The sequence below is a fragment of the Taudactylus pleione genome, unplaced genomic scaffold (genome assembly GCF_031769625.1).
Source record: "Taudactylus pleione unplaced genomic scaffold, aTauple2 ptg000790l, whole genome shotgun sequence".
Classification (NCBI taxonomy): domain Eukaryota; kingdom Metazoa; phylum Chordata; class Amphibia; order Anura; family Myobatrachidae; genus Taudactylus; species Taudactylus pleione.
This window is the reverse complement of record NW_028285192.1, coordinates 913,238-939,373: the sequence shown is the minus strand read 5'-3', so window position 1 is coordinate 939,373 and position 26,136 is coordinate 913,238. Positions and strand designations below refer to the sequence as shown.

Below are 26,136 nucleotides of genomic sequence, written 5' to 3'. Positions count from 1 at the left end.
ACAACCATATTCATTGCATGTTTTCCAGATCTCCTAGTAACACATTTTAAAAGATCAACAGGGACTGAAGTGTGCCAGTTAGTTAATTAGTGACATTACTAAGGGGATCCTAATTTTGTATGGTCCCTTATACTATGGGGCACAAATAGGGCAGACTGTGGAACCTGGAAGGATTTCCTGCTGCGCCTAGAGCAGGCAGCAGCAGCCCCCCAGTATTAAGATGGCGGCCGCACTTGGGGCAAAGCCATACCCCCTTCGCCCTTCGCCACCCCAATAGCGGGTGCCCAACGGCCCGCAGGCCGCTCACTGAACCAAACCAGCGGAGCAGCCAATGCTGCTTGCCTCTGGTTAAACAAAATAGAGACGGAGCCAGCGGCAACATGCTGAGCCGCGCTCTGTCTCACAGCACAGGCGGGGCCGAAGTTTCTGGCCTCGGCTCTGCTAAGGCGCGCGGCCACGCCGGGCACCATGTGGAGGCAGCATCGGAGGCGGTGGATACCGCCAGTTGCCTCCGTACAGCAAAGATAAAGGTCAGGACTGACAGCCACGGCCATAGCTGCGGCCCTGCCCTACTGCACAAGCGCTGCCTCAGGCCCTGTCCACGATAAGCGCGGTGGCCTGCTCGGGGGGGGGAAAGAAAGAGCTGGGCAGCATGGGAGCCTGCTGTTTTAGCCCAGCAGCACACATAGCGGGCAGTGTTAACAGGAGTGATGGGGGGACATTATGAAGGGCAAGAGGGAGAGACCAGGAAGGAATCCCAGGGGTATAGAAGATTGAGGGAAAGCATGGAAGAATAGGGGAAAAGAATGAAAGTATAGGGTAAGAGAACAAAAGAATAGCTGGAGTGTAGAGAACAGGAGAAAGAGAAAAGGAAAAAAGGAGATAAATACAGGAGATTCACATCACACATTGTACTTCCCTGTCCTGGAAAAAAACTGTAACAAAGAGGCAGATTTGCATACATCACTCCATTATATACTCTAAAGGTGCATACACACTAGACGATATGCTCCCTGAGCGATATCGTCTAGTGTGTCCCCGGCAGGCTGTGCTCAATGTCGTTCATGACATTGAGCACAGCCGCTGAACAATATCATTAGCGATATCGTTCAGCGCCGGGCTCTCTCACCCATTCCCTGACATGCAGCAACCTGACGAGGTCGTCAGGTTGGCCTGCATGTCAGCCCGATGAACGAGGATGACGAACAACCCGCGGGAACGCGCGTCGTCGTCATCGTTCATCTTTTTTGTGTTAAAAATGGACGATAAAGTGGACGACTGAACGATAACGATATCGTTATCGTTCAGTCGTCCACTTTAATCGCCCAGTGTGTACGCACCATTAGACCACTCCCCATGAAAGATTTATTGGCTGCATAAGACCAGCTACACTTAAAGTGGCAATAACCAACACGTTATTAAACTGGCAACACTCAAAACACTTGTGGTTTAATGTCCCTTAGGCTTAAATTGACAGCCTTCGGTCTTACTTAGGTTAGTATGGAGGTAGTTGTGTGGGTGGCTGTGTAATATCTCCTCACAGGTGCTGACTGACCCTCAATCAAGGTGACAAGTATTACAATGGTGAGTATACACTCCGTGTGTGTGTCCTGTCCTTGTCCCCTTCCTTCCGGTATCAGTGATCCTTGCACACCCACATTTCACCCTCAGTGCACAAGTACTATTAGGTGATACCTGGGTGGCTGAGGCACCAGTGCTTGTGATGACCGTTTATCCTCCCGGTGAAGGTCACCATCACCCGTGACTATTCCCTTGCTTGTCACCCTAAAGGACGAAACGTGCTGAATAGTTAATTCTATTCTTTTTTTCCTTAGTGACAATGGCCGGAGGTCCCTACTGATGGTCTTCAATGGCGCTTAGGAGGAGGACCCTACTAGGGACACTATGACAGTGAGCACCTGTCAGGGATCTTCTCTCCCCGAGTTCTAACATTTCAATAATAAATATTCTATTAAATACTTACAGACATAAGAAATAAAACTTATTGAAGCACCAATAGCACAATGCATGTCAGTATCACCACTGTGTAATATAATTCTCACATATATAATGGTGGACACACCCCATAATATTATTTAGGTATTTGAACTACAAAAATAAAACATAATCAATATTTTGGAAAACTGGGTCCATTTAAGGATCACTCAGTGACCAGACTTACCATCAGTGTTCCCCCTGAGATAAGTAACACACGGCCTGATTCATTACAATTGCTATTGCGATCGTAGGTGCAATTACGCACGGAGACCCACTGCGAAAATATGCTAATGTTTGCAATCACAATCCCGTTACAGCCTAACATAAGGACGCCCACTTCACCTTATTCACATCCGTAACACATTGCAAGTCTGCAAAACCATCGGTAACATCGAGCACCATCGGAACCTAACACACAATTACAGGTCTGACTCAGAATTTGCTAACCTCATCGCATGCAATGTAACCTCAGGCTGTGTCATACTTGCCGACAATCAGCTACCTCCTTCCGGGATGGAGCTGATTGTCGGCTAACAGGGGGGGTCATGTCCGGACAGCTGTGACACGTTTGGTGGTGGAGCCGAGAGCGGGGCTGTGCGATCGCACCATCGTGGCCCTGCCCCCTCTTCACAATGCCGTTATTTTCAGCACTGTGAAGCAGGGACAGGGCCACGATGACGCGATTCAGCGCGAATCGTGTCAACAGTCTCCCCGCTGTGGGGATTTCTTGTGTATTCTGGGGGGAGGTCGGGAGGGTTGGGGAATGTCGGGATGCTTGCCTGCCTTTCTGGGGGGCCGGGAGCAGCACCCGATATTCGGGAGGCTCCCGGCCAAATCAGGAGGGTAGGCAAGCCTGAGCTGTGTACAGGGCTGCCATCAGAAATCATGGGGAGAGAATAGGCAGGGCCCCCACCAAGGAGGGGGGGGGGGAGAGTTGGCAGAGGTGGGTGGAGCTACACCAGAGGGTCGGACACCAATTTGCGCAAACCAATTTGAAAAGCAGTAAAGCAGCATATATATATATATAAAAGAGAGTCACGAGCGGCACTCACAGGTCTTAGTAGCAATAGTAGTAAATAAAGAGACACTACTCCATATACTTATTTACTACAATTGCTACTAAGACCTGTGAGGAGGGGGCAGGACAGGGAAGGCTGGTAGGACTAGGGAGAAGCACAGGGCAAGGAAGAATGGCAGGGACAGCTTGCTGGACTGGGGGGTGAGTAGTATGGTACCTTTTTTCGATTTTTTATCAACTGGCTGCGCTGGTGCAGCCAGCCAACCAGAGTCAGCGCTGAGAGCAGAGAGAGGGAGGGGCCGGGGTGGCTCTAGTAGTAGCGCTGCATCCGTGCATCGGCATTTCCAATATGGCGTGACTGTGAGCCAATCACAGCTTGCGGACCAGCAGCCAATCAGGAGCGGCTGCTCCTGATTGGCTGCCGGTCCGCGAGCTCCGGCTGGCTCACGGCGGCACAATAAATGACAAGCAGCCGGCAGTGTTGTATTTCCATTGAACAGGGCTGCAAGTGCAGGACTGCAGCACCCGGGACCCCTCTCTTTCCGCTGTCTCCGGGCCCGGGACTCGAGGCCTGCCAGTCCCCCCCTGATTTCGGCCCTGGCTTTGTATGGCATCGCAGTGGCTAATTTATGCAGTTGTGATCTATGATGAATCAGGCCCAATATAGGGGTACAAATTCAAAAGATTTAGTACACCCACATGTTTCCAGTTCTTAGTGAAGTGCTTGCAGTTTATTGTCTCATTGTACAAGTTTTAATCTACATTTTTTACTCATAGTCATTCTTTCTACCATGGAAATCACATAGAGGGCCTGATTCAGAGCTGCGATTTTGCATGGGTCGCAATTGCAGAAATATGCTAATGTCTCCAAACCTTGCACAAGCATAGAGACGCTCACTGCTGCCTTCTCATATGCATCCAATGTCTCACACCAGCATAAACATCGGTAACATCGATGTAGATCGGGCAGCCATGCAGCATAGGTGGCAAGTCTGACCTGTCTCAAACACAGCGACTGACACACAGAGAGCTCTCATGCTGCGAAGGAGATCGCAATGGCTTATTTATGCACACCCATGAAATGGCATTTAAACGGTCAGACACACCTGCATATGCCTAGTCGCCCCCCCGTTACCTCCCCAAATGCTGACTACCTGTCACTCACTCTGCGATTGACTCCTCTGTGCGAGCGCAGTCACAAAATAATCTATGCACATGCACAATGCAGCTTACATGCATGTACGATGGTAAACAATCGCTCAATCTGCATAAATATCAGCATGGCGTGCATCTCTGTATAAGGCTCAGAGTTCGGGAAGTTCTTTCCAACACTGTTGCTGAAGTTCTCACAAATGTATTGAGCTTATTGGTTAGTTGTTTTTACCCTTCTGTGCAGTTTATCCCAAGCCAGCTCAATTGGGTTTAACAGGCTGATTCAGCCTTGGGAATATAGTAAGATATAGCAAGTAACTGTGCACCTTGGTAAAACCATGCTGCACTGCAGGTCGGGCAGATGTAAAATGTGCAGATAGATTTAGATTTGGGAGGGATGAGCCCAAACTGTCATCTAAGTTGCAGTGTAAAAATAAAGTTGTGCAGTATTTGTGGGCTACATGCAAAAGCAGCCAGTATTTACCACACAAAATATATGTAATACTATTTGCACCCCTTACATTGTAACATGGTTTGTCCAGGTTCACAGTTACTCGCTATATCTTACTCTATTCCCAAAGCTGAATCAGGCCCTAAGTCTGGAGACTGTGCTGTCCATTCCATGATATGAAGCCTACCGTCTAATTCTTTTCCTCGGAAGGCAGTTCTGACATAGGGGGAGATGTACTAAGCTCTGGAAAGTGTTAAATTGGAGAGTGATAAACTACCAGCCAGTCAGCTCCTGTCATGGTTACAGGCTGTGTTTGAAAAATGACAGTTAGGAGCTGATTGGTTAGTAGTTTATCACTCTCCAATTTATCACTTTCCAGAGCTTAGTACATCTGCCCCATAGCCTGGACATATGTTTCAGGTTAATGTTATAGGATGAACTCTTGACCAATTAGATGCAGAGCAGAGGGTATTGCATGGCACTGCAAATGCTGAGGTCACCCTTTTGGTTCCAGGTGACAGTAACTTCATGCAAGTTGCTGGCTTCGGTTCCAGCAAAAGAGTCCCAGACGATCTTGCTTCCTACTCTGGTGTGTTTCAGCCTGAAATTTAAAAAGGTCAATGCTTTTACTACAAAACATGGAGAGCTTTGCTATTAAAAGCATTGGCCTTTTAAATATTTGGCTAAAACATGTGTGGAAGTGGTGGCTATTACAAGTAAATAAACCCCACATATTGATAAACCATCCTTTTGTCTACTCGATAGTGTACAAAACCCTGCATGATGAGCCAAAGATTTAAAGTTTGGATTCATCAGCCCAAAAGACCTTCTCCCAGTCTTCAGCAGTACACTGACTGTGCATCATGGCCCAGGCAAGCCTCTTTGTCATTGCTGCAGAACAGCTGTAAGGTCTTAGGGCCTGATTCAGAGCCGGAAGCAATTAGCGCTCGCTCGTTCAGAAAAAGGGGGTGGCTATTCAAATGAACCGTTCGCTCCTTGCGGTCTGTTGACGCCTCCATGTCTGAATGAGCGAACAAAACATGCGGACATTTATTTGAAAAATACGCCCCCTGGCCGCTCGCATCATACGTCATGTCCGCTATATATTAGATTAATCGAGTACATTGAACAGCGTATGAACTGCTCGCTATTCTTGTGGATGGTTTTTCCTACCACTATATTGTGAGCAGTTCTGACTATAAAACAACCAACTGACGTGGTCAATGACGCTGCTGTATTAATTATGCACACCCATAAAACGCCCGTTTTGACCTTTAAGCACGCCTGCGTTCTGATCTCCACTCCCCGTTTTCAAGCACCTTCCCCTGTTACCACCCACATATGCCTCATTCTGTCACTCAAAATAGCAGGCATTCGCTATATAGCGAACAAACGATTTTCGGCCGCACTGACTGGTTCGCGCATGCAGGGCTGCCATCAGATATTGTGGGGCCCAGGACTGACAAAATAGGCAGGGCCCCTGGGCCCCCCCTCCCGCTACTGCTAGGTCTAATTAATTATGACTTACCTTATCGCCTTGTGCTTCTTCCTTCTGGCTTCTTCTCCTCCAGGGCTGGCTGGCGCTGCTCCTCACACGCCGTGGCTCATCTGACATCTCCCATCCAGTGGCGTGATGTCATGCACCCCAACGCCAAAGGAAAAGAAAATTTATTAAACAAGTGCAGGGGCAAATACAGGATTTTCTGAGGGAGAGGGAGGGGGTTTCTAATAAAATAATTAAAATAAAATAAATATATATTTATATATATATATATATATATATACTGTGTGTATATATATATATATATATATATATATATATTGTTAAACACACACATACACATATAATATATGCAGCATAACACACATGTACATGTATATATAACACATATACATATATCCACGCTAACATAGGTACATACACATACATCCACACAAACATACATACACATATGTACACTCTAACACATACAGATATATACATACGCATATATACACACTAACACATACCGAAATACATACCCATATATACACACTAACACAGACATATACAGTACATACCCATATATACACACTAACACATAGACATATACAGTACATACCCATATATACACACTAACACAGACATATACAGTACATACACATATATACACACTAACACATAGACATATACAGTACAAACACACTAACACAGACATATACAGTACATACACATTTATACACACTAACACATAGACATATACAGTACATACACATATATACACACTAACACATAGACATATACAGTACATACACACTAACACAGACATATACAGTACATACCCATATATACACACTAACACAGACATATACAGTACATACACACTAACACATATACAGTACATACCCATATATACACACTAACACAGATATATACAGTACATACACATATATACACACTAACACATAGACATATACAGTATATACCGATATATACACACTAACACAGACATATACAGTACATACACATATATACACACTAACACAGACATATACAGTACATACCCAAATATACACACAAACACAGACATATACAGTACACATACACGTATATACACACTAACACATAGACATATACAGTACATACACATATATACACACTAACACAGACATATACAGTACATACACATATATACACACTAGCACATAGACATATACAGTACATACACACTAACACAGACAAACACAAAAATATTTATTACTTACAATTCTGCACAGCACCTGGTTGCTAATGGGTGGCTGGCATCTTGCATTATTAGGCCCCGCCCCCAAGGAACGACGCGATTCGTGGGTGTTCGGGGGGCGGGGTTTGACACTGGCTCCGCACCCATTTCAAGCCGACTGAAGGGGGAAGTAGGGGAATCGTGAAGGAAGGAGTTTCTCAGGTTGGTAGCAGTGCCCCACTCCCTTTTCACTCAAGGGGGTAGTGCAGGCACTGCGGGGGACTATGCAGCAGTTGCAGGAGCAGCACTGGACCCCCTCCCTTTCTGCCAGGGTCCGGGCCCGGGACTCGAGTACCGGCAGTCCCCCCCTGATGGCGGCCTTGCGCGCATGCGTATTAAAAACCCTACGCATGCGCAGATGGGCGAACATCGCTCAGAATGAGCGTACTGCCGCTTACGAGCGGCTCTGAATCAGGCCCTTAGCCCATTGCTTGTTCCCTGAAAAAGGTGTTTTCTTATAACTGTAACATTTACACAGTTTTGGCTAAGCTAAACTCTTTTCCATATCCTCTAACAGCTCAGGGCTTCCCTGTGTAAGGTTATTAACTGGACTTGAATTGCAAAAAAAATGTCAATAAAAACTGAAAAAATGGGGGTGTTGTAAAACTTTTTGACCCCTAGTGTAAATATTAAAGTATCTTGGCCAAATGTAATAGCCTGCGATTTACAGGAGCCGGCACAATTCTGGTGAGATAGTCACTAGGTTTAAAGCTGATATTGCCTTTAAACTAATTATCACTTTAAATGTAAAGACTATCTCGCCGGAATCATGGCGGCTTCCACAATTCGCTTGCAATTACATTTGGCCCTTATTTGCAACACCCCTAATATGAGATAAAGGGGCTGATTCTAAATTTGGAGCAAAGTCAACTAAAACAAAGCCAGTAACTTTGCACCTGGACAAACCATGTTACAATGCAAAGGTACAAATGCATGTATTTTATTAAACTCCCTAATGGTTGATATGTGCACTATATCTTACAGACTTAAAACGACTAAAAACGTATCTAAAAATAAACACACGGACAACAACAGTTGGATTTAAAATTAAAGGTCAATTTTATTTGACAACAGATTATTAATAATTAATAATAATTCATTAAATATTGAATTTGGGCTATCGAATTAGACCATTAGATCTTGCCAATTGAAATTGATTGTGAGCTTAAAGTTAGTATGGTGGTGGACAACAAAGAACGGACACTCCCACAAAAAACAGGCAGACCAAACACATCACTCGTTAGAGTTCAACTCTCCAGAAAAAGCACGCCCGGACGGGCTGTGTCATTTCCCTGTAGGACATTTTGGCCTATAATTGAACAAGGAGAGCGCACCCATCTAACTTGTATAACGACTAAAAACACACTACCGTTCTTTCCGCCACAACACTCATAGCAAACAAACATGCAAAAACAAAAACATTATTTCCAGAAACAAAGAGGCTGAATCTACTGTATGCATATCAGACCGAATATACCAGCAAGGCCACACCCCCTAGGAACCCTATAGGCTAATTCTAATGTCTGACACTAACAACAACATTCTCATAGGTATACTGCTATCACAACCACGGGGTTTAACCTGGCTCAGTCAGATTGCACCTGCCTTACGCTGTCCTTCTGAATGCAGGGTAAATAATGGCTGATTTAGCATGTAGCCTACAATGCTGGGCAGCTTTATTTTTACACTTCAAATTAGAGTTCAGATAGGAGATGCCCCTCCCAAAATTAAATATCTCTGCATATTATAATTCTGCCCCACCTGCAGTACAATATGGTTTGTCCTGGTGCAAAGTGATTCCTTTTTTCTTTGCATTGCACCCAACTCTGAAACAGCCCCAGAAAGTTTTTGAGATATCTCAGGAATAAAAATACAGTAGTTTTTATTTCATAATTTCCTATCTTTTTGACACTAAGGCCCCCATTTCCAAACGAGTTTTATAATCAAAACGAGTGATAAGTTTCACTGTGTATGATAAATGGTGCTCCAGCCAATCAGCTCCCTCCCAACTGTCATTTTTCTAACAGTTGACAGTTGGGAGCTGATTGGCTGGAGCACCATTTATCATACACAGTGACATTTATCACTCATTTTGGTGATAAAACTCGTTAGTAAATGAGGCCCTAAGATTGCTCTATTATTATATTTTGCTAAATTTGAATAATTTTGTATATAATTTTACTGATATAAAATAAAAGCTGAATGTAACCTGTGGATCACACTATAGCAGCCCATTTTTATTGTTTTTTACAAGCAGACAGGTATCACCTGACCCTGATAGGCTAAATAAGTACAGTAATTACATATGAGATTTGGGTGACACATTGGACCCCAAAGATTCCCATCACAGTGCTTGGGACAGGGACCACCAGTAATTTATATAAACATGGTTGTATTATAGGCACTGTGGGTAACAGGCAGTGACACTGGGCCTACAGCAGCTGGTGATGTCACAAAGCTTTATGATGTCAGAGAGCTGTTGGCTCAGTTGCTTACCTGCACAAGATACGTTTGTGTGTTTTCACCTATTGCAGTGTGAAGGCGATTTTATTCGTGCTTAGCGAATTTTTTTTTATTTTTCTTGATTTATCTTGATATGAGATCAAGAAAGAGGAAAAGGCGACCGGATAACAACAGGTCTCCTATTAAGGAGAGTAGTAGGAGTAATAAGGAGGATATCTGTGTGGGAAGAGGAGATTCTCCCAATATCACAGAGGGAGGAGATATTGAGGTGAGAGAGGACCATCAGTGTAAGAACAACAGGAACCAGGCTAGAACATCAAAGCAGCCAGGTAAGGCCCCTAATAAGAGGCCCAAGGTAGACAACACCATCAGCAAGAGATCAGTTGTAAAGAGACCCTTAGACAAGACCGGGGACACTGGCTGCAATAAGAAAAAGAAGAAGGAGCTGAGACATGACAGCCCAGGAGAGGGACCCAGTGCTCCCATCATAGAGCTCACAGCTCGGAGGGGCAATAAGAGAACTCACAAAAGTGAAGCCCCAGACCATCAAAAGAAATTTAAAAAGGGAACAGCAGGTAAAAAGCCTTTTGCTTGAAAACACTAATAAGGGAGAGATGTATCAAATTGTCTAACAATAAAAAGCTTTAAAATGACAGAAGCTGATTGGTTGCTATAGGTTTGATACATCTCCCCCCACATGTAATGTAATAGAGAAGTAAGTGAGGTGTAGGTTAGTACTTACGTGCAATACGGTGACGTCATGTTCTCACCTCTCACCACCATTCACGTCCTTTCCCTATCACCTAACTCTGCAACATCTTTATACCTTGTTATTACTATTCTGCAGCACCTGTGACTGTTACATTGTCCTATCCAATGCTGGCAGCTATTCCCTATTCATGTATTTCATTTCTCTTACACCCCAACAACATATAATTAGGCAACATAACAATATTCTTACCAGATACTATATAATACAGGGTATAAATACTTTCTATGATATAATTATCTCAAACCTTTAAATTAAATATTGCCAAATATCTATGTTTATATCAGTCAATAAATGTGATTTCTCTTTATGCCACAAGGTGTAAGTGGGACCCCTCCAGCCAGCCCCCCGGAAACAGCCGCTGCCTCTCATATATTGGAATGTTTGATCTACCACAGTATTATTGGAGAGGGTGGTTTCGGGAAGGTAAGTGATTAGTACATATTTGGTGACTTACCTGTAAACAATGCAGCAAATATATCTTAAGAACTTTGCTTTAATAACTATATAATATAATTAGGAATGTGCGCAGGACCATTTTTGACGGATTTGGATTTGGTTCTAATTCGTCGTCTTGCTTTGGATTTGGATTTGGATTTTTTTACAAAATTTGACAAACAAAAGCTAAAATCACATAAATTGGGCTTTTTTTTCTTCCTAGAGTATTATTAACCTAAATAACCTTGATTTCCAGTCATTTACAGTCAATTTAGACCACCTCACAGTTTAAATTATAGTTTTCACCATTATTGGCCAAAGGTTGCAGTGATCTTACTGGTTACCAAGCGACAAAGCAGCGGCGCAGACACCACAGTATAAAGCACATCAATGACAGATTGCCACACAGCAGTGGTAGAAATGAAAAGTAGTGCACCCACCCAGTGGGGTACGGCCAGCAGAATCACAGTACTTGTTTACAAAGTGGGCTACGGCCTTAGGAGTCACAGTGCACAATCTTATTCACATTACACAGCACATAGTGCCCCTGATTCACATTACACCATAAAGTAGTGTCTCTTATCTATGTTACGACACAGTAGTGCCCCTTTTACACAATGCCCACAGTAGTGACCCTTTTACACAATGCCCACAGGAGTGCTCCTTTTACACAATGCCCACAGGAGTGCTCCTTTTACACAATGCCAACAGTAGTGACCCTTTTACACAATGCCCACAGTAGTGACCCTTATACACAAAGCCCACAGTAGTGACCCTTTTACACAATGCCCACAGTAGTGACCATTTTACACAATGTCCACAGTAATGACCCTTATACACAAAGCCCAAAGTAGTAATGCCCACAGCAGTGGTGTCCCTTACACAATGCCCCTAGTAGTGGTGCCCCCTATGCAGTCCCCTTAGTAGGAGGGCTCCCTATGCAGTGCCCCCAGTAGCAGTGCCCCCAGTAGTATGCCCCCCAGTAGTAGTGCCCCCATTAGCAGGCCCCCAGTAGTATGCCCCCCAGTAGTAGTGCCCCCATTAGTAGTGCCCCCAGTAGTAGTATGCCACCCAGTAGCAGTGCCCCCATTAGCAGGCCCCCAGTAGTAGTGCCCCCATTAGCAGGCCCCCAGTGTAGTGCCCCCAGTAGCAGTATGCCCCCAGTAACAGTGCCCCCATTAGCATGCCCCCAGTAGTATGCCCCAAGAAGCAGTGCCCCCAGTAGTAGTATGCCCCCCTAGTAGCAGTGCACCCCATTAGCAGGCACCCAGTAGTAGTGCCCCCAGTAGTATGCCCCCCATTAGCAGGCCCCCAGTAGTAATGCCCCAGTAGCATGCCCTAGTAGTATGCCCCCCAGTAGTAGTGCCCCCATTAGCAGGCCCCCAGTAGTAGTGCCCCCATTAGCATGCCCCCAGTAGTGGTGCCCCCAGTAGTAGTGCCCCATTAGCAGGCCCCCAATAGTAGTGCCCACAGTAGTAGTATGCCCCCCAGTAGCAGTGCCCCCATTAGCAGGCCCCCAGTAGTAGTGCCCCCATTAGCATGCCCCAGTAGCAGGCCCCAGTAACAGTGCCCCCAGTAGCAGTGCCCCCAGTAGCAAGCCCCAATAGTAGTATGCCCCCCAGTAGTAGTGCCCCCATTAGCAGGTCCTCAGTAGTAGTGCCCCCATTAGCAGGCCCCCAGTAGTATGCCTCCAGTAGTAGTATGCCCTCTAGTAGTAGTGCCCCCATTAGCATTCCCCCAGTAGTATGCCCCATAGTAGTATGCCCTACGTAGCAGGCCCCCAGCAGTAGTCCCCCATAAGCATGCCCCCAGTAGTAGTATGCCCCCCAGTATCAGTGACCCCATTAGCATGCCCCCAGTAGTATGCCCCCCAGTAGTAGTGCCCCCAGTAGTAGGCCCCCAGTAGTAGTGCCCCCATTAGCAGGCCCCCAGTAGTACTTACCTGAATCCCCGCTCCTGTCTCCGTACACTCTGCTCTACTCTGTTACGCGTGGAGGGAGGCGGAAGACGGAGCTCATGAGTGAGCTCCAACCGTCTCCCTCCGTGCAGCAGCCAATAAGAGTCTGCCTGACTCTCATTGGCTGCTTTTACAAACACACAGCTGCCGCTGGCGGCTGTGTTTGTGTCTGTGTAGGGCAGACAGCTTTCACAGTGGTCTGCCCTACACTAGAGGAGCCCTGACGTTGGATTCTCTCGCGAGAATCTGACATCAGGAGGCTGCGGCTCGGCCTCTAACGGGGATCTGAGTCAGGCAGGGAACACTTGAACAGGGTTCGGGTGGACTCGGATCCCCTATGTTCAGAGCGATTTGGATTCCACAGAATCTTTACCGCTCATATCTAAATATAATTATCATTACATGCACATAGGTGTTTACATTGGGAGCTCTCCATTAAAAATACAATGGGGCCTATGTAAATAGGCAAATATAGAGGATACAGTGGCACATTCCCACACTCACCTCCATATATGGTTTTGGACTGTTGCTTAGAACAGCTGACAGGGGCGTGGCCAGTGTAGGTGTCAGGGCGGAGCTAGGTCACACATGCATGGCAATGATATTAGTTATTATCAAACAGCCTGTTGTACCACTCCCTGCTCTGAAATCCTCTGTTACCTCTGAGGTGCTAGGGGACAGTTCTGCTCTGCGTTTTAACAGAGCTGAGCTACAGTACATGTAATAGGCCAATGTTAGATATGGCATACTTCCCAACATTTGTGACTGGAGATGCACGCCCGAAAAGGGGGCATTATGAGATGGTAAAGGGGGTGTGGCCTAATGGCACACCCCCATTTACATCACTAAAAGGCGTGCCCAGCATCTCCGAGATGCTGGGCTGCCCCCGGGCTTCTCCCCCATGCTGTGAATAGATGCTGTGCTCTGCATATCCGCTGCTCTGCTATGCAGAGCAGTGGTGTATGCTTCCCCCAACTTCCCCCTACCGCTGGACACTGCGGCCCGTGGGTGGGACAGTGGGACAGTCCCAGAAAAACCGGACTGTCCCGCAGAATGCGAGACAGTTGGGAGGTATGGATATGGTGCTGTCTGCTCAAAACTGGGGCTCCATTGTTCTTACATTTTGTTGCCCAGAACAGTCACCAAATAACCTCACTTCAATGTCCTGTTTGTGTACAGGCTATTACAGAGACTATAGGGGCTGAGAAGCTGGTGATGGTTGGTATCTCAGGAACAAGTGAAGACCCACAAGGATCTACTAGATGGGGAGATTGGGCTTTCTGTAATAAATGTTGGGCACAAAAGATCTACAATCCTGGGCTCAGGGAAGACGCTCATCCCCTGTACTTTCCCTACGGGGTGATGGGACATTCTCACCTTGCTGTTGTCAATTTATCTTGCTGTCTCCTGTTTGTACAATGATCTTTGGGAGTGTCAGCCAGGCAGGTTCCACAGCTAAATAACATTGCAAATTTCTTCTAACTCTTATACCTTATCCCACCAAAAACCCAGCTGTGAGCACTGAGCACAGAGTAAGCACGGGTCAGAGCCAGGTTTTACCCCTTTTACACCAGCAGCTGGACCTGAGTTATATCCCGGGTCCGGCATTACAGTGGACTTTTGAAGCTGATGTATTCTCCAAGCGTTACTGAAGCCAGGCCATCCCCTGGTTTGAGGAATGACCCGGGTCATCGTGACTCTGGTCATGCTGTTTATAGTGGACCGATACTCAGTTCCTTTCTGATATCAACTCTGGTCGTGACCTGGGTTAGATTCCTCGGTCACTTGACTTGGGTTATTTTTCCAGGACCATTTTCCACTCAGCAGTGACCTGGATCGACCCGGCAATAACCAGGGTTATTGCAGCAGTGGGAAAGGGGTATTCATACCAGTAAAATTATCTGTCTCATGCAGGTACTGCTGGCATCCCACCCCAACAGCAGAGAGCAGCTGGCAGTAAAACTGGTGAAGAAGAGGACACTACTCAGGGGCAAGAACCCTATATTTATAGAGCGGGACATCCTGCAAGTCACTGGCAACAGCACTTTCTTCACCCATGGCTATGCAGCATCCCAGACCCCGGTAAGAGTCTCTGTATCTGTCATAATTGTAACTAACTTCTGAATATCACAGCTTCTGTAATATAAGACAATTATTTTACCATTACTGGACCCCCGCATAATTCCAATGGCACATATTGTATGACGCATTATTCTGACACAGAGGTTTATTATCCTAATTCTGTACATTTGTGTAGTATCTGGGATCCTTCATCCCGTGCTCCTCACTGTCCAGCACTGACTCAATCACTTACCCCATGTCCTGTGGGCATTATATATGTAGAGGCCCATCTCAGACAGAAGATGGGCTGTATACAGCGTATACATTGGGCCTCATTCACATCACTAGTGGTGACTGAGTATTACTGATTATAATCTGCTGTGTGTCAGAGTAATGTCCATAATGTAACTTATATCATACTCTCTGATTCCTATACAGGAACACATCATATTCATCATGGAGTACCTGAGTGGGGGAGATCTATACCAGCTAATAGAGAAGAGTGCCCCATTAGGTGATGCCACTAGCAGGTAAGAAAGAACGTGGGTATATTATTACTATTATTATTATTATTGATATGACAAATAGTAACATCAGTGTTTCCATCCCTGCACCTGGGCTGCAGTAGGACCCGGCCTATGCGGCCTAACAAATCCAGGCTGGGCCTTTATAGGTGTCCATGGTGACAGGTCTGTGTATAATACAGAGTCTCCTGGACACAGGGGCTCCATTGTGTTACTCAGCTATACAAAGAGCATGGGCGGGATGCATCAAGGGCAGAAATGTGGTCAAAAATGTGCATTTCTCATATGCACCTAGCCTCGGAGGGCGCGGTGGGTAACGACATCTTCCTGTTGGGATTATCAATAGGAGCCCATGGGCTTCTCTCAGCAGAGTGCTGAGAGAGGTTTCCAATTGAATCCTTCCCAGCATCCTCCACAGCACATGCCAGAGGGGCTTCTGGGTCAAAGACCCAAATGTCCCTCCATCGCAAAGGGATGCTCTTACCGACAGAGCGGTCCTTTGCGGTGATCGTCATGCATACCAGCTATACCAACACCAGCATGCATGCGATGACCGGTGGAATGCATCGCGAGTGCAATGCATCATGCATCCCGCCCCATGTGTGATAATAATATGTCACGTGTCACTCTTATACTCTGATACTATATCAGGGGGAATGTACTATCTCATTATTGGTCATTTTACTTTAAAAATATTTGCTATTAATATTTATGTTCTTTCTTCCTCATCAGATTTTTAACAGCAGAAATCCTTTGTGGGCTCCAATTCCTCCACTCAAGGGCCATTATCCATAGGTAACTCATTATTTCTAATGATCACATACAGTAACCCCCTATATGCAGTTACAGTATAGCTATTATGTTGCTGGGGGTCAGGCTATAGAGAAGTGTCGCTGCCCTTTTCTGCAAATGGGGGATCATTCATTCTTGAGTTACATGATATGTAGGGCGAGGTTCTTGTGACTGCTTCACACACCCTCTTATCTCCCTCTTTATCCCACCGCATACATAGGGGCCTATTTATCATAGATTTCCCCTGAAAATACAATTTTTTAGGTGGTACCTGCAAATATTAAGTAACCCCTGAATGTATGTATAGGGAATCTCAGCACATATTGGGGATATCTGCTGCAATCCCCCAGTTTAATCACAAAAGCAGCCCCCATAGGTTTCTATAGGTTTATATGGGGGCTGCATACTGTATATGCCGATTTTACCAAGCTCTGGAATGTGAAGTATTCTGGAGCTTGGCCCCAGTAGCTAACACCATCTTCAGATAGTTATTGGGAAAGGGATCCATAGGATGTCTGCACGGCAATGGCTGCCACTATAGATATAGATAAGAAATTATGTTTATTAGGTCTAAAAGCTGATAACTAATAAATAGGCCCCATAGTGACTCTATGCAGCTGTCAGTCACAGTGATTGCCTCCCTACAGTCACCATGTTTTACACCACTGATCCCTTTTTCCCACTGTGTCGCTGACATGGTTCTTATTGTGTCTCTGGGAATCTTTCTCTGTAACAAACAAAGTTGTACAGCTGGTAGCTGTCTGACAGGCAGAACTTACACTCATTCTCCTCACAGGGACATCAAACCAGAGAATGTGCTCCTGGATGCTGTTGGCCATGCCAAAATTGGTGATTTTGGCCTCGCAGTTAAAAACACCAATGGCCAGAAGATATCAGGAGCTGCTGGGACGGTGGGTTACATGGCCCCTGAGGTGAGTAACAGATTAATTGGCTACAGGCTTCTCATACTGTATCTCCATTTCACTATTAATCGGACAACATCTTGGTTCTTAATGATATCTAAACACAGGGTCTTAGTCAGGGATGGATGCAGGGTCTGAGTCAGGGATGGACGCAGGGCCTGAGTCAGGGATGGATGCAGGGTCTGAGTTAGGGATGGACGCAGGGCCTGAGTCAGGGATGGATGCAGGGTCTGAGTCAGGGATGGACGCAGGGTCTGAGTCAGGGATGGACGCTGGGTCTGAGTCAGGGATGGATGCAGGGTCTGAGTCAGGGATGGACGCAGGGTCTGAGTCAGGGATGGAGGCAGGGTCTGAGTCAGGGATGGAGGCAGGGTCTGAGTCAGGGATGGATACAGGGCCTAAGCCAGCATTGTGTGGTATTGCACAGCTGCAGGGAATTAGCTGTGCAATACCGTACAGCTGATATACTAATGCAGCAGGAAGCGTCTTGTGTACATAGAGGCCTCATGACAGCATCGCATATACAATTTCTGTGCCCTAAGATGCAGCATCAGATGTTCTTCAAGACAACCTGCAATCTGAGTAACCCTGAGGTTACTCAGATTGCCCCTAGCAGCTGCGTAGTCGAGGCCAGGAAGTTTGTGTTGGAAGACGCAGACCCTGGCCTCAACACTCTTACAATAATGGGACAAGACATGGAGGCTAGCTCCACCCACTCCCCACCCCCAAATGGCCACAGCCTGTGAATCAGGCTCTAGCTTTGGGGAACTGTGAGAGATCTTGCAGTAGAGATTGGCGCCTGTGTAGTACAGATCCTGCACATGCACCAGTTTTCTAACATCGCAATAGTACACATACCATCGGGTTTGCATATTACTTTGAATCAGGACCGCAATGCAGATGTTTGCGCAATTGAGCAATTATCGGAATCTGAGCATGTATCAAGTTCCATTACCGCCAGCTGTCGGAGCGTCTATTTTCTTGCAGTGTGATTGACAGGCCGGGAACATTTGGGGGGAGTAAAGGGGGAGGCATTTGGTGACCATTTTGGGTGCATGTCGCTGTCTGTGATCCCGTATGCAGAAAAATGGTTCTCAGTTGCCGTGGACACTCTGTGTGACAATAGGGTTACTCAGGACTCCGATAATCGACTGATCTATGACTAATGCTGGGTCTTTGTACAGTCACTTGGATTTGTGAAGTCACCGGTGGGCGGCTCAATACAAATCTAGGTGACTGTGACAGTTGCATATTCTTGCACAGTCGCTGTGTACACATTTGCAGCATGATTAGGGTCCATCTCTGAATCAGGTTATAGTCCAGAAGAATATTTTCAAGAGGAAGAGAAGTGACACAAAATTATATAAGTACAGACTAATATATCCAAGTAAGCAATGTTACATAGGGGCTGATGCAGAGGTGGCAGCTGTTGCATTCGTACTGTAACTGAGATTTCAGATGCAGCGGACTTGTGAAAATATGTTAATGACTCAGCCGCTGTCTTGTGTACAGAGATGCCCACCGGCCGGCGTCTCGGACCCGCCGCTTACATACAATAGCCCCAACATCGGTCCCAGAATTGAACTTCTGAGCAACCCTACGGTGTCTCATAATGTCCGTCTCAACTAAGAGGCCGGGCCCAGTCCATCTGCAAACAAATGCGCAGAGACTGACTAGGAGGGGCCCAGAATACGGTGGTGACATGCCTGTGTTTTTGTATCTTCACACCCGTTACCTCCCCCCATCGTTACTAATCAATCACAGTATGTGGAAAAAAATCGCTGCACTGCATTCACCTCTGTATTAGGCCCATAGTCACATAGGGGTGTAATTATTAGGCAGTGAAGTGGAGTTTTTGGCCAGAGAAAGAGGCTATCACTGCTTCTTCCTATATAAGATGTCACATTGCATATCACTGTGATATGCGGCAACATGGTGTGGGAACATTGTTATTTATGAATAGACCCAAGCATTGCAATGTTCACTTAGCATAATTATGTAGAGATGAAAAAAGGGGTTAGGAGAGGCCCAGGAGAAGTCCTGACTGTGAGAGTGGGAAGTGGTGATCAGGGAGATTAGCAGAGAGATGAGGGTGGGAGGAAGCATGTGAGGAGATGAGGCTGGAGATGTAGGGAGGAGAGGTGTGGGTGAGAGCTTAGTAGATGAGTGAGTTTACATTAATAAAAACCTTTTACCAAAGAGTAAAAGCCTATACCAGGAATGATTCAGTAACAATATATAGTAAGCAGTACAGTGTATGAATGGCTTCCACAGGGTATTCATTCCCCAAATGAGTCTTATGACCTTGTGGTACATTCAGTCAGGGAGCTCTCACCCCTCTTGATGTTCCCACTTCCATATTTAAATAGCTTCCAAAAAGATGGCCAAGCTGTCCTTCCTCTGCAGTCCCCCAGGTGTACTTCTGCACGCTGCAGCTTATCCAGCGCTTCCTGTGACATAAGTGGCTGAAAGTATCAGTAGCTTCCCCGTCACTTGTGTCTTCTGTCTTCCATCATTCACAGAAGATTCCACTGACGAGTAATGCTGCCAAGTCTCTCCTCCCACTAATGTGCCAGCATCACGCTGCAGCTCCATGTATACCAACTGCTGACTACTCTACTGGGCACCACAGCTTTATGTACATGATCATATTTCTATATAACAGTAACCATTGCACTTTCTCCATATTTATTGCTGTGATTGCCTGATTTGCCTCAGTGTTTGCTTTGGCTCTCTAGTATAATATACACGGTCATTATTTATCATAACAGTTATTTTAATTTAGTAATTGATTTCCCTCATATAAACCCTCAGCTGAATGCTGTCTGTGTAATTGCCTGTATATGTTCATTGATATTCTTCCTTCCATCAGATGTTTCATTGTGCACAAAAAGGAGAGCTGTCAGCATAACCCGGTGCCTCCTGCCAGGTTGGACAATGTACTAATCATCTGTTTCTCCATCATGTTTTTACAGATGCTTAGAAAGAAGCCGTATGATGCCATGGCAGACATTTTTTCCTTGGGTGTCATGGTATTTGAGATGGCCACAGGAGACCAACCCTTTTACTGTGGTGAAGAGTCTGTTGAGGTTATAAAATCTGTCCTCAATGATAACCCAGTCTACCCAAAGGAACTCAGTCCTGGCATCAGTAACATCCTAAAGCGAGTGAGTATGCAGTATACAGGCTTATCACAGGGTCAGGAGATTATACTGTCACAGGGGAAATAAGGCACAGGTCTGAGAACATACATTAATACTAATGAATACACTCCCAGCAAATGTACAGCCATGGCCAAATGTTTTGAATGACACAAGTATTGGTTTTCACAAAGTTTGCTGCTTCTGTGTTTTTGTCAGATGTTACTATGGTATACTGAAGTAAAATTACAAGCATTTCATAAGTGTCAGGCTTTTATTGGCAATTACATTAAGTTTATTTATGCAATGAGTCAATATTTGCAGTGCTGACCCTTCTTTTTCAAGACCTCTGCAATTCGCCCTGGCATGCTGTCAATCAACTTCTGGGCCACATACTGACTGATGGCCGCCCATTCTTGCCTAATCAATGCTTGGAGTTTGTCAGAATTTGTGGGTTTTTGTTTGTCCACCCGCCTCTTGAGGATTGATCAAAAGTTCTCAATGGGATTAAGGTCTGGGGAGCAGGGCTGTAACTAGGGCTCCGCAGGACAAGCGGCAATGTTCAGGCCTGTTAATTTTCTGTTTATTATCATTCTCACTTCTAGCTTCCTCTTATTTCATCCAAGCATTTTCTGGCCTACCCCATCTCTTCCCTGGTCCTTTCCCATGAGGCCTTTCCCCTTTTTTTGGGTGCGTTATGTCCCTATTTGAAAAATGGGGGGTGCTAATGTCCTTTCTGGCTCAGGGCACCAAAAAGTCTAGTTACAGCTCTGCTGGGGAGTTTCCTGGCCATGGACCTGTTCCCCTAGCCACTTAGTTATCACTTTTGCCTTATGGCAAGGTGCTCCATCATGCTGGAAAAGGCATTGTTTGTCACCAAACTGTTCTTGGGAGAAGTTGCTCTTGGAGGATGTTTTGGTACCATTCTTTATTCATGGCTGTGCTCTTAGGCAAAATTGTGAGTGAGCCCACTCCCTTGGCTGAGAAGCAACCCCACACATGAATGGCCTCAGGATGCTTTACTGTTGGCATGACACAGGACTGAAGGTAGTGCTCACCTTTCCTTCTCCAGACAAGTGATTTTCCAGATGCCCTAAACAATCTGAAAGGGGATTCATCAGAGAAAATAACTTTACCCCAGTCCTCAGCAGTCAATCCCTGTACCTTTTGCAGAATATCAGTCTGTCCCTGATGTTTTTTCTAGAGAGAAGTGGCTTCTTTGCTGCACTTCTTGACACCAGGCCATCCTTCAAAAGTCATCGCCTCACTGTGCGTTAATATGCACTCACATCTGCCTGCTGCCATTCCTGAGCAAGCTCTGCACTGTTGGTGCCCCAATCCCGCTGCATCAACTTTAGGAGACGGTCCTGGTGCATGCTGGACTTTCTTGGGCACACCGAAGCCTTCTTCACAACTATTGAACCTCTCTCCTTGAAGTTCTTCATGATCCGATAAATGGTTGATTTAGGTGCAATCTTACTAGCAGCAGTATCCTTGCCTGTGAAGCCCTTTTTGTACAAAGCAATGATGACTGCATGTGTTTCCTTGCAGGTAACCATGGTTAACAGAGGAAGAATAATGATTTCAAGCACCACCCTCCTTTTAAAGCTTCCAGTCTGTTAATTCTAACTCAATCAGCATCACCTGTGTTAACGAGAGAATCACTGACATGTCGCCAGCTGGTCCTTTTGTGGCAGGGGTGAAATGCAGTGGAAATTTTGTTTTTGGGATTAAGGAGCTCATTCAGACCCACTTGCTAAGATGCAAACATTCGCTGCTGCCGATGGTATGCAGTGTGTATGCATCGCAGTGCGCATACCTTAGCGAAAGCTCACAATGTGTTTGCTCACTGCACATAGACAGCCCAGCAGAGTGAGTGACAGGGGAAGCAGTTTGTAGCTGGTAACAGGGGCTGGCCATTAAAAACAAGGGAGTGGAGGTGCAAACACAGGCATGCCTGAGCATCTCAACTGCATTTTAGTAGTGTGCATAATTATAAGACAGCATCATAGTACACGTCACCTGGCTTGTATTTACACAGAAGTGCTCGCAGTGCTTGCGGCAGGGTATGGTCATGTACCGATGGTTGGATACACTTCCTGGGCATGATGTGCACAAGTGAGGATCTTAAGACAGGCTGGGGGGTGTCTGCATACACTATGTGATCGCTCTCTAAAGCTGCATACACACACAACGATTTTTTTAATGATTATCGTTAAACGATATCGTTTAACGAAAATTGATGGCAAAAATCGTTCACTTTCTGAGTCAAACGATGAACGATTATCGTTCATGCGCGTTCACGTTTGTAGTTTGTCGTTCAGTCAGACTTGTCAACTCAACGATTTTCATTAAGGGAATATGCAAAAATCGTTTGTAGTTCATAAAAATCGTTCATGACACTTAGTAAATGAACAACTTTAGTAAACGATTTTAGTACATTTTTCAAGGGAAAAAATCATTTACTCAAATCGTTCATTAAAAAAATCGTTGTGTGTGTATGCAGCTTAAGAAATACTGGGCGTGCAAATGCATTGCTGTGCGATTGCACTGCCTACGCAATTTGCATACACATCTAGCGAGCGGCTCTGAATCAGCTCTTAAGTTCATTGTCATGGCAAAGAGGGACTTTGCAATTAATTGCAAATCATCTGATCACTCTTCATGACATTCTGGAGTATATGCAAAAACTGAAGCAGCAGACTTTGTGAAAACCAATACGTGTGTCATTCTCAAAACTTTTGGCCATGACTGTAGTTGTAAGACAAAATGTAATATTTTATACATGTCATCCTGAGAATAAAGTAGCATAAGGAAAAGGTATGACATTGGTCAGCTAGTGCTTATCTACCATTAACACTCTATACTTTTCTGTTTATTCCTTTGATAGTTCCTATGCAAATCCCCAGAAAGAAGGCAGCGACTATATATTAACATCAAAGATCATCAGTTTTTCTGGCCCATTAACTGGGAAGACCTGGAGGCTGGCAGGATATGTCCCCCATTCATAATGCCGCCGGTAAGTATATGTACAATATAGGAATGTACACAATATGTGCTCCATCATACAGTCCTATTATCTCATAGACAATGCTGGTGATCAGGAGAGATGAATGTTATAGTACAAATGGTCACACAAATGCCAATCTAGAGGGACAATGGGCCTGATTCATTACAGATCGCAACTGCAACAGTGTATGCAGATCGGCCGATGGTGCGTACTGCGCATGCACTGCACGAGTTAGCATTGCGATCACACTGCGTTCACCTTCACAGATAGGAATCCATCACAGAGTGAGTGACAGGCCGTGAGCATTTGGGGATGGTGGCGGGGGAGTGGTTGGTGAAACGCAGGCGTGTCTGTCCATTTTCATGGGCGTGCATAAATTAGCCACTGCAACGACATACACAGCTTGTGCACACACTGCGTGCGATGAGGTTAGCAATTTCTGAGTAAGGTCAACCCTGCTGTAATTGTGCGTGAGGGGCCGATGTTACTCGGTAGCAGTAGGCATCTCTATGCTGGCTGTGTGATGGCATTGAGATAACATTCATTAGCATATTCTCGCAGCGGACAAGTACATGCAATCTCTTACTTGTCATCCTTGCTGGATCAGGCCCACAGTATGGCTAAATGACTGCAGTAAAAATGTTGTGGCCAAATGCAGAATGTGGAGAATATTTTGTAGAATGTTTTTGAAATTCAATTGTAAACACATGGACAGTATATGTTTATTATCAGCCGTATATGTTACTTTCAGCCAATTTATTGCAATCGGTGGCAAATGCAGAATTTCTAGAGGGAGTTTAGAAATCCTTGATTTTGAGCGAGTGTGGCCAGTCCATGGAGAGGGCATCATTAGCACTTACACTGTGTCATACAAAGGGCCTGATTCAGCAAGGATCGTAACTGCGAATGCAATAGCGATTATGCACGCAGACTCACTGCGATAGTAGTATGCTAATCCATTGCGATCACTATGCCATCGCAGAACATAAGGACGCCCACTTTACCTTACACACATACATATGTACTGTTTAGTACGACTGCAAAACCATCTGTACTATTGAGTATCATCGCAGCCTCACGCACACTTGCACAAGCTCTGACCTTACTCAGGAATTGCTAACTTCAGCTCACGCTATGAGGCCTCAGGCTGCATACGGCATTGCAGTGGATAATTTTTACACGCCCAGGCAACGGCGTTCCAACGCACTGGCACGCCTGTGTTTCGCCAACCACCTCGCGTGACCACCCACAAACGGCACTTTCTATCAATCACTCTGCAATGGATCTGCATAGTCACTGCGATCGCAGTGTTCAGTTCACACACTGCGTTCCATGCGCAGAATGCAACGATCGGTCGATTGCGTAAGTAATCTCAGATGCGATCGGTAGTGAATCAGGCCCAAAGTACTGTGTGTGTCATAATTCTGACATATAAAGGGCCAGCAAACATAGTTAACCCATTAGATGTGGCAGTAGGGCCATCCTGCCTGAGCTGAATGTTTTTATTTCAGATGTGGGCACAATTCCAGAGTATTGGAGCAAGTCCAGGAGTCTAGGCGAGCAGCAGAAGAACCTAGCACTGCCCTGGGCATATATGTACACATTAGTTTCCTTGTGCACTTGATTAATGATCCCTATAGATGGTCTGTAGTAGTGCACCCCTTAGTGCATGTTTTCCAGATCTCCTAGTTGGTGCACAGGTGTATTTATTTCTGGCTGACACATTAAAAGATCCACAGATGGTGCTGACCATTTCTGATACTGAGAAGAACATGCAACACTAGTATAATTCTATTAGTTTACTATTTCTATTGTGGTCATGGTGTGGGCTGGAGAGGGGCAACCAAAAAAACCCTTGCATTTGCCTATGGCAATATTCTTCCTTTCACATGCAACATGCATTGATATTGTAGAAGGGTAAATCCAAACTACAATGTAATTATACAGCAACCCAAAGTCAGTGAGGCATCTAGTTACCATTATAAATATATCTGCCACCTAATGTGCAGGTTACAGTATTATCTAATATTAATATACTGATTGCTTATATAATCACACAACATACAGGTATAGCATAATATTAGTAAGCAGAGTTTGCACATTACCTAATTATTTTTCATTATGACACAGTGACAAAGAGCCCAATTACTGTGTATTTATTTTGTGTTTACATGATGGATCTGATTTGTCTCCTGTTCCTAGACCCCAGTTACCACCTGTGAACATCATAAACTGGATGACTTGGTACCACCTCAAGCATCACGGGAGCCACCAATATCTAAGGTGGAGGAGCGCCGGTTCCGTGGATTCTCGTTTGTAAGTGACCGGTGGAGAACCATGGACAACCAGTGATCGGCATAACATCCTGCCTGGTTCCATCACAGCAATTTTCACCTGCTGATTAACATCAAATACAGCAATACCATCTGCTGAATACCAACAATACAGCAATAACACCTGCTGATTAACAACAATACAGCAATAACACCTGCTGATTAACAACAATACAGTAGTAACATCTGCTGATTATCAACAATACAGTAGTAACATCTGCTGTTTACCAACAATCAGAGTAGTAACATCTGCTGTTTTCCAACAATCACAATAGTACCATCTGCTGATTAACAACAATACAGCAATAACACCTGCTGATTAACAACAATACAGTAGTAACATCT

The 26,136-nt window shown here is 45.3% G+C and overlaps 1 protein-coding gene across 1 annotated transcript; it reads left to right on the top strand.

The window, feature by feature from the left end:
* The first annotated feature begins 380 nt into the window (after nt 1-380).
* Nucleotides 381-25,810, top strand: LOC148474999 (protein kinase C theta type-like). The gene is made up of 6 exons (XM_088457877.1): nt 381-530; nt 15,508-15,599; nt 17,182-17,317; nt 20,284-20,475; nt 23,339-23,467; nt 25,661-25,810. Exons 1-6 carry the CDS (start codon nt 381-383, stop codon nt 25,808-25,810), a joined length of 849 nt encoding a protein of 282 aa, XP_088314003.1.
* The last annotated feature ends 326 nt before the right edge of the window (nt 25,811-26,136 follow it).

Coding starts and splice junctions, on each gene's coding strand:
- LOC148474999 (XM_088457877.1), top strand. CDS start 381: ATGCTGAGCCGCGCTCTGTCTCACAGCACAGGCGGGGCCGAAGTTTCT. Junction 531..15,507: donor TCCGTACAGCAAAGATAAAG/GTCAGGACTGAC, acceptor ATTCCTATACAG/GAACACATCATATTCATCAT. Junction 23,468..25,660: donor CCCCATTCATAATGCCGCCG/GTAAGTATATGT, acceptor TCCTGTTCCTAG/ACCCCAGTTACCACCTGTGA.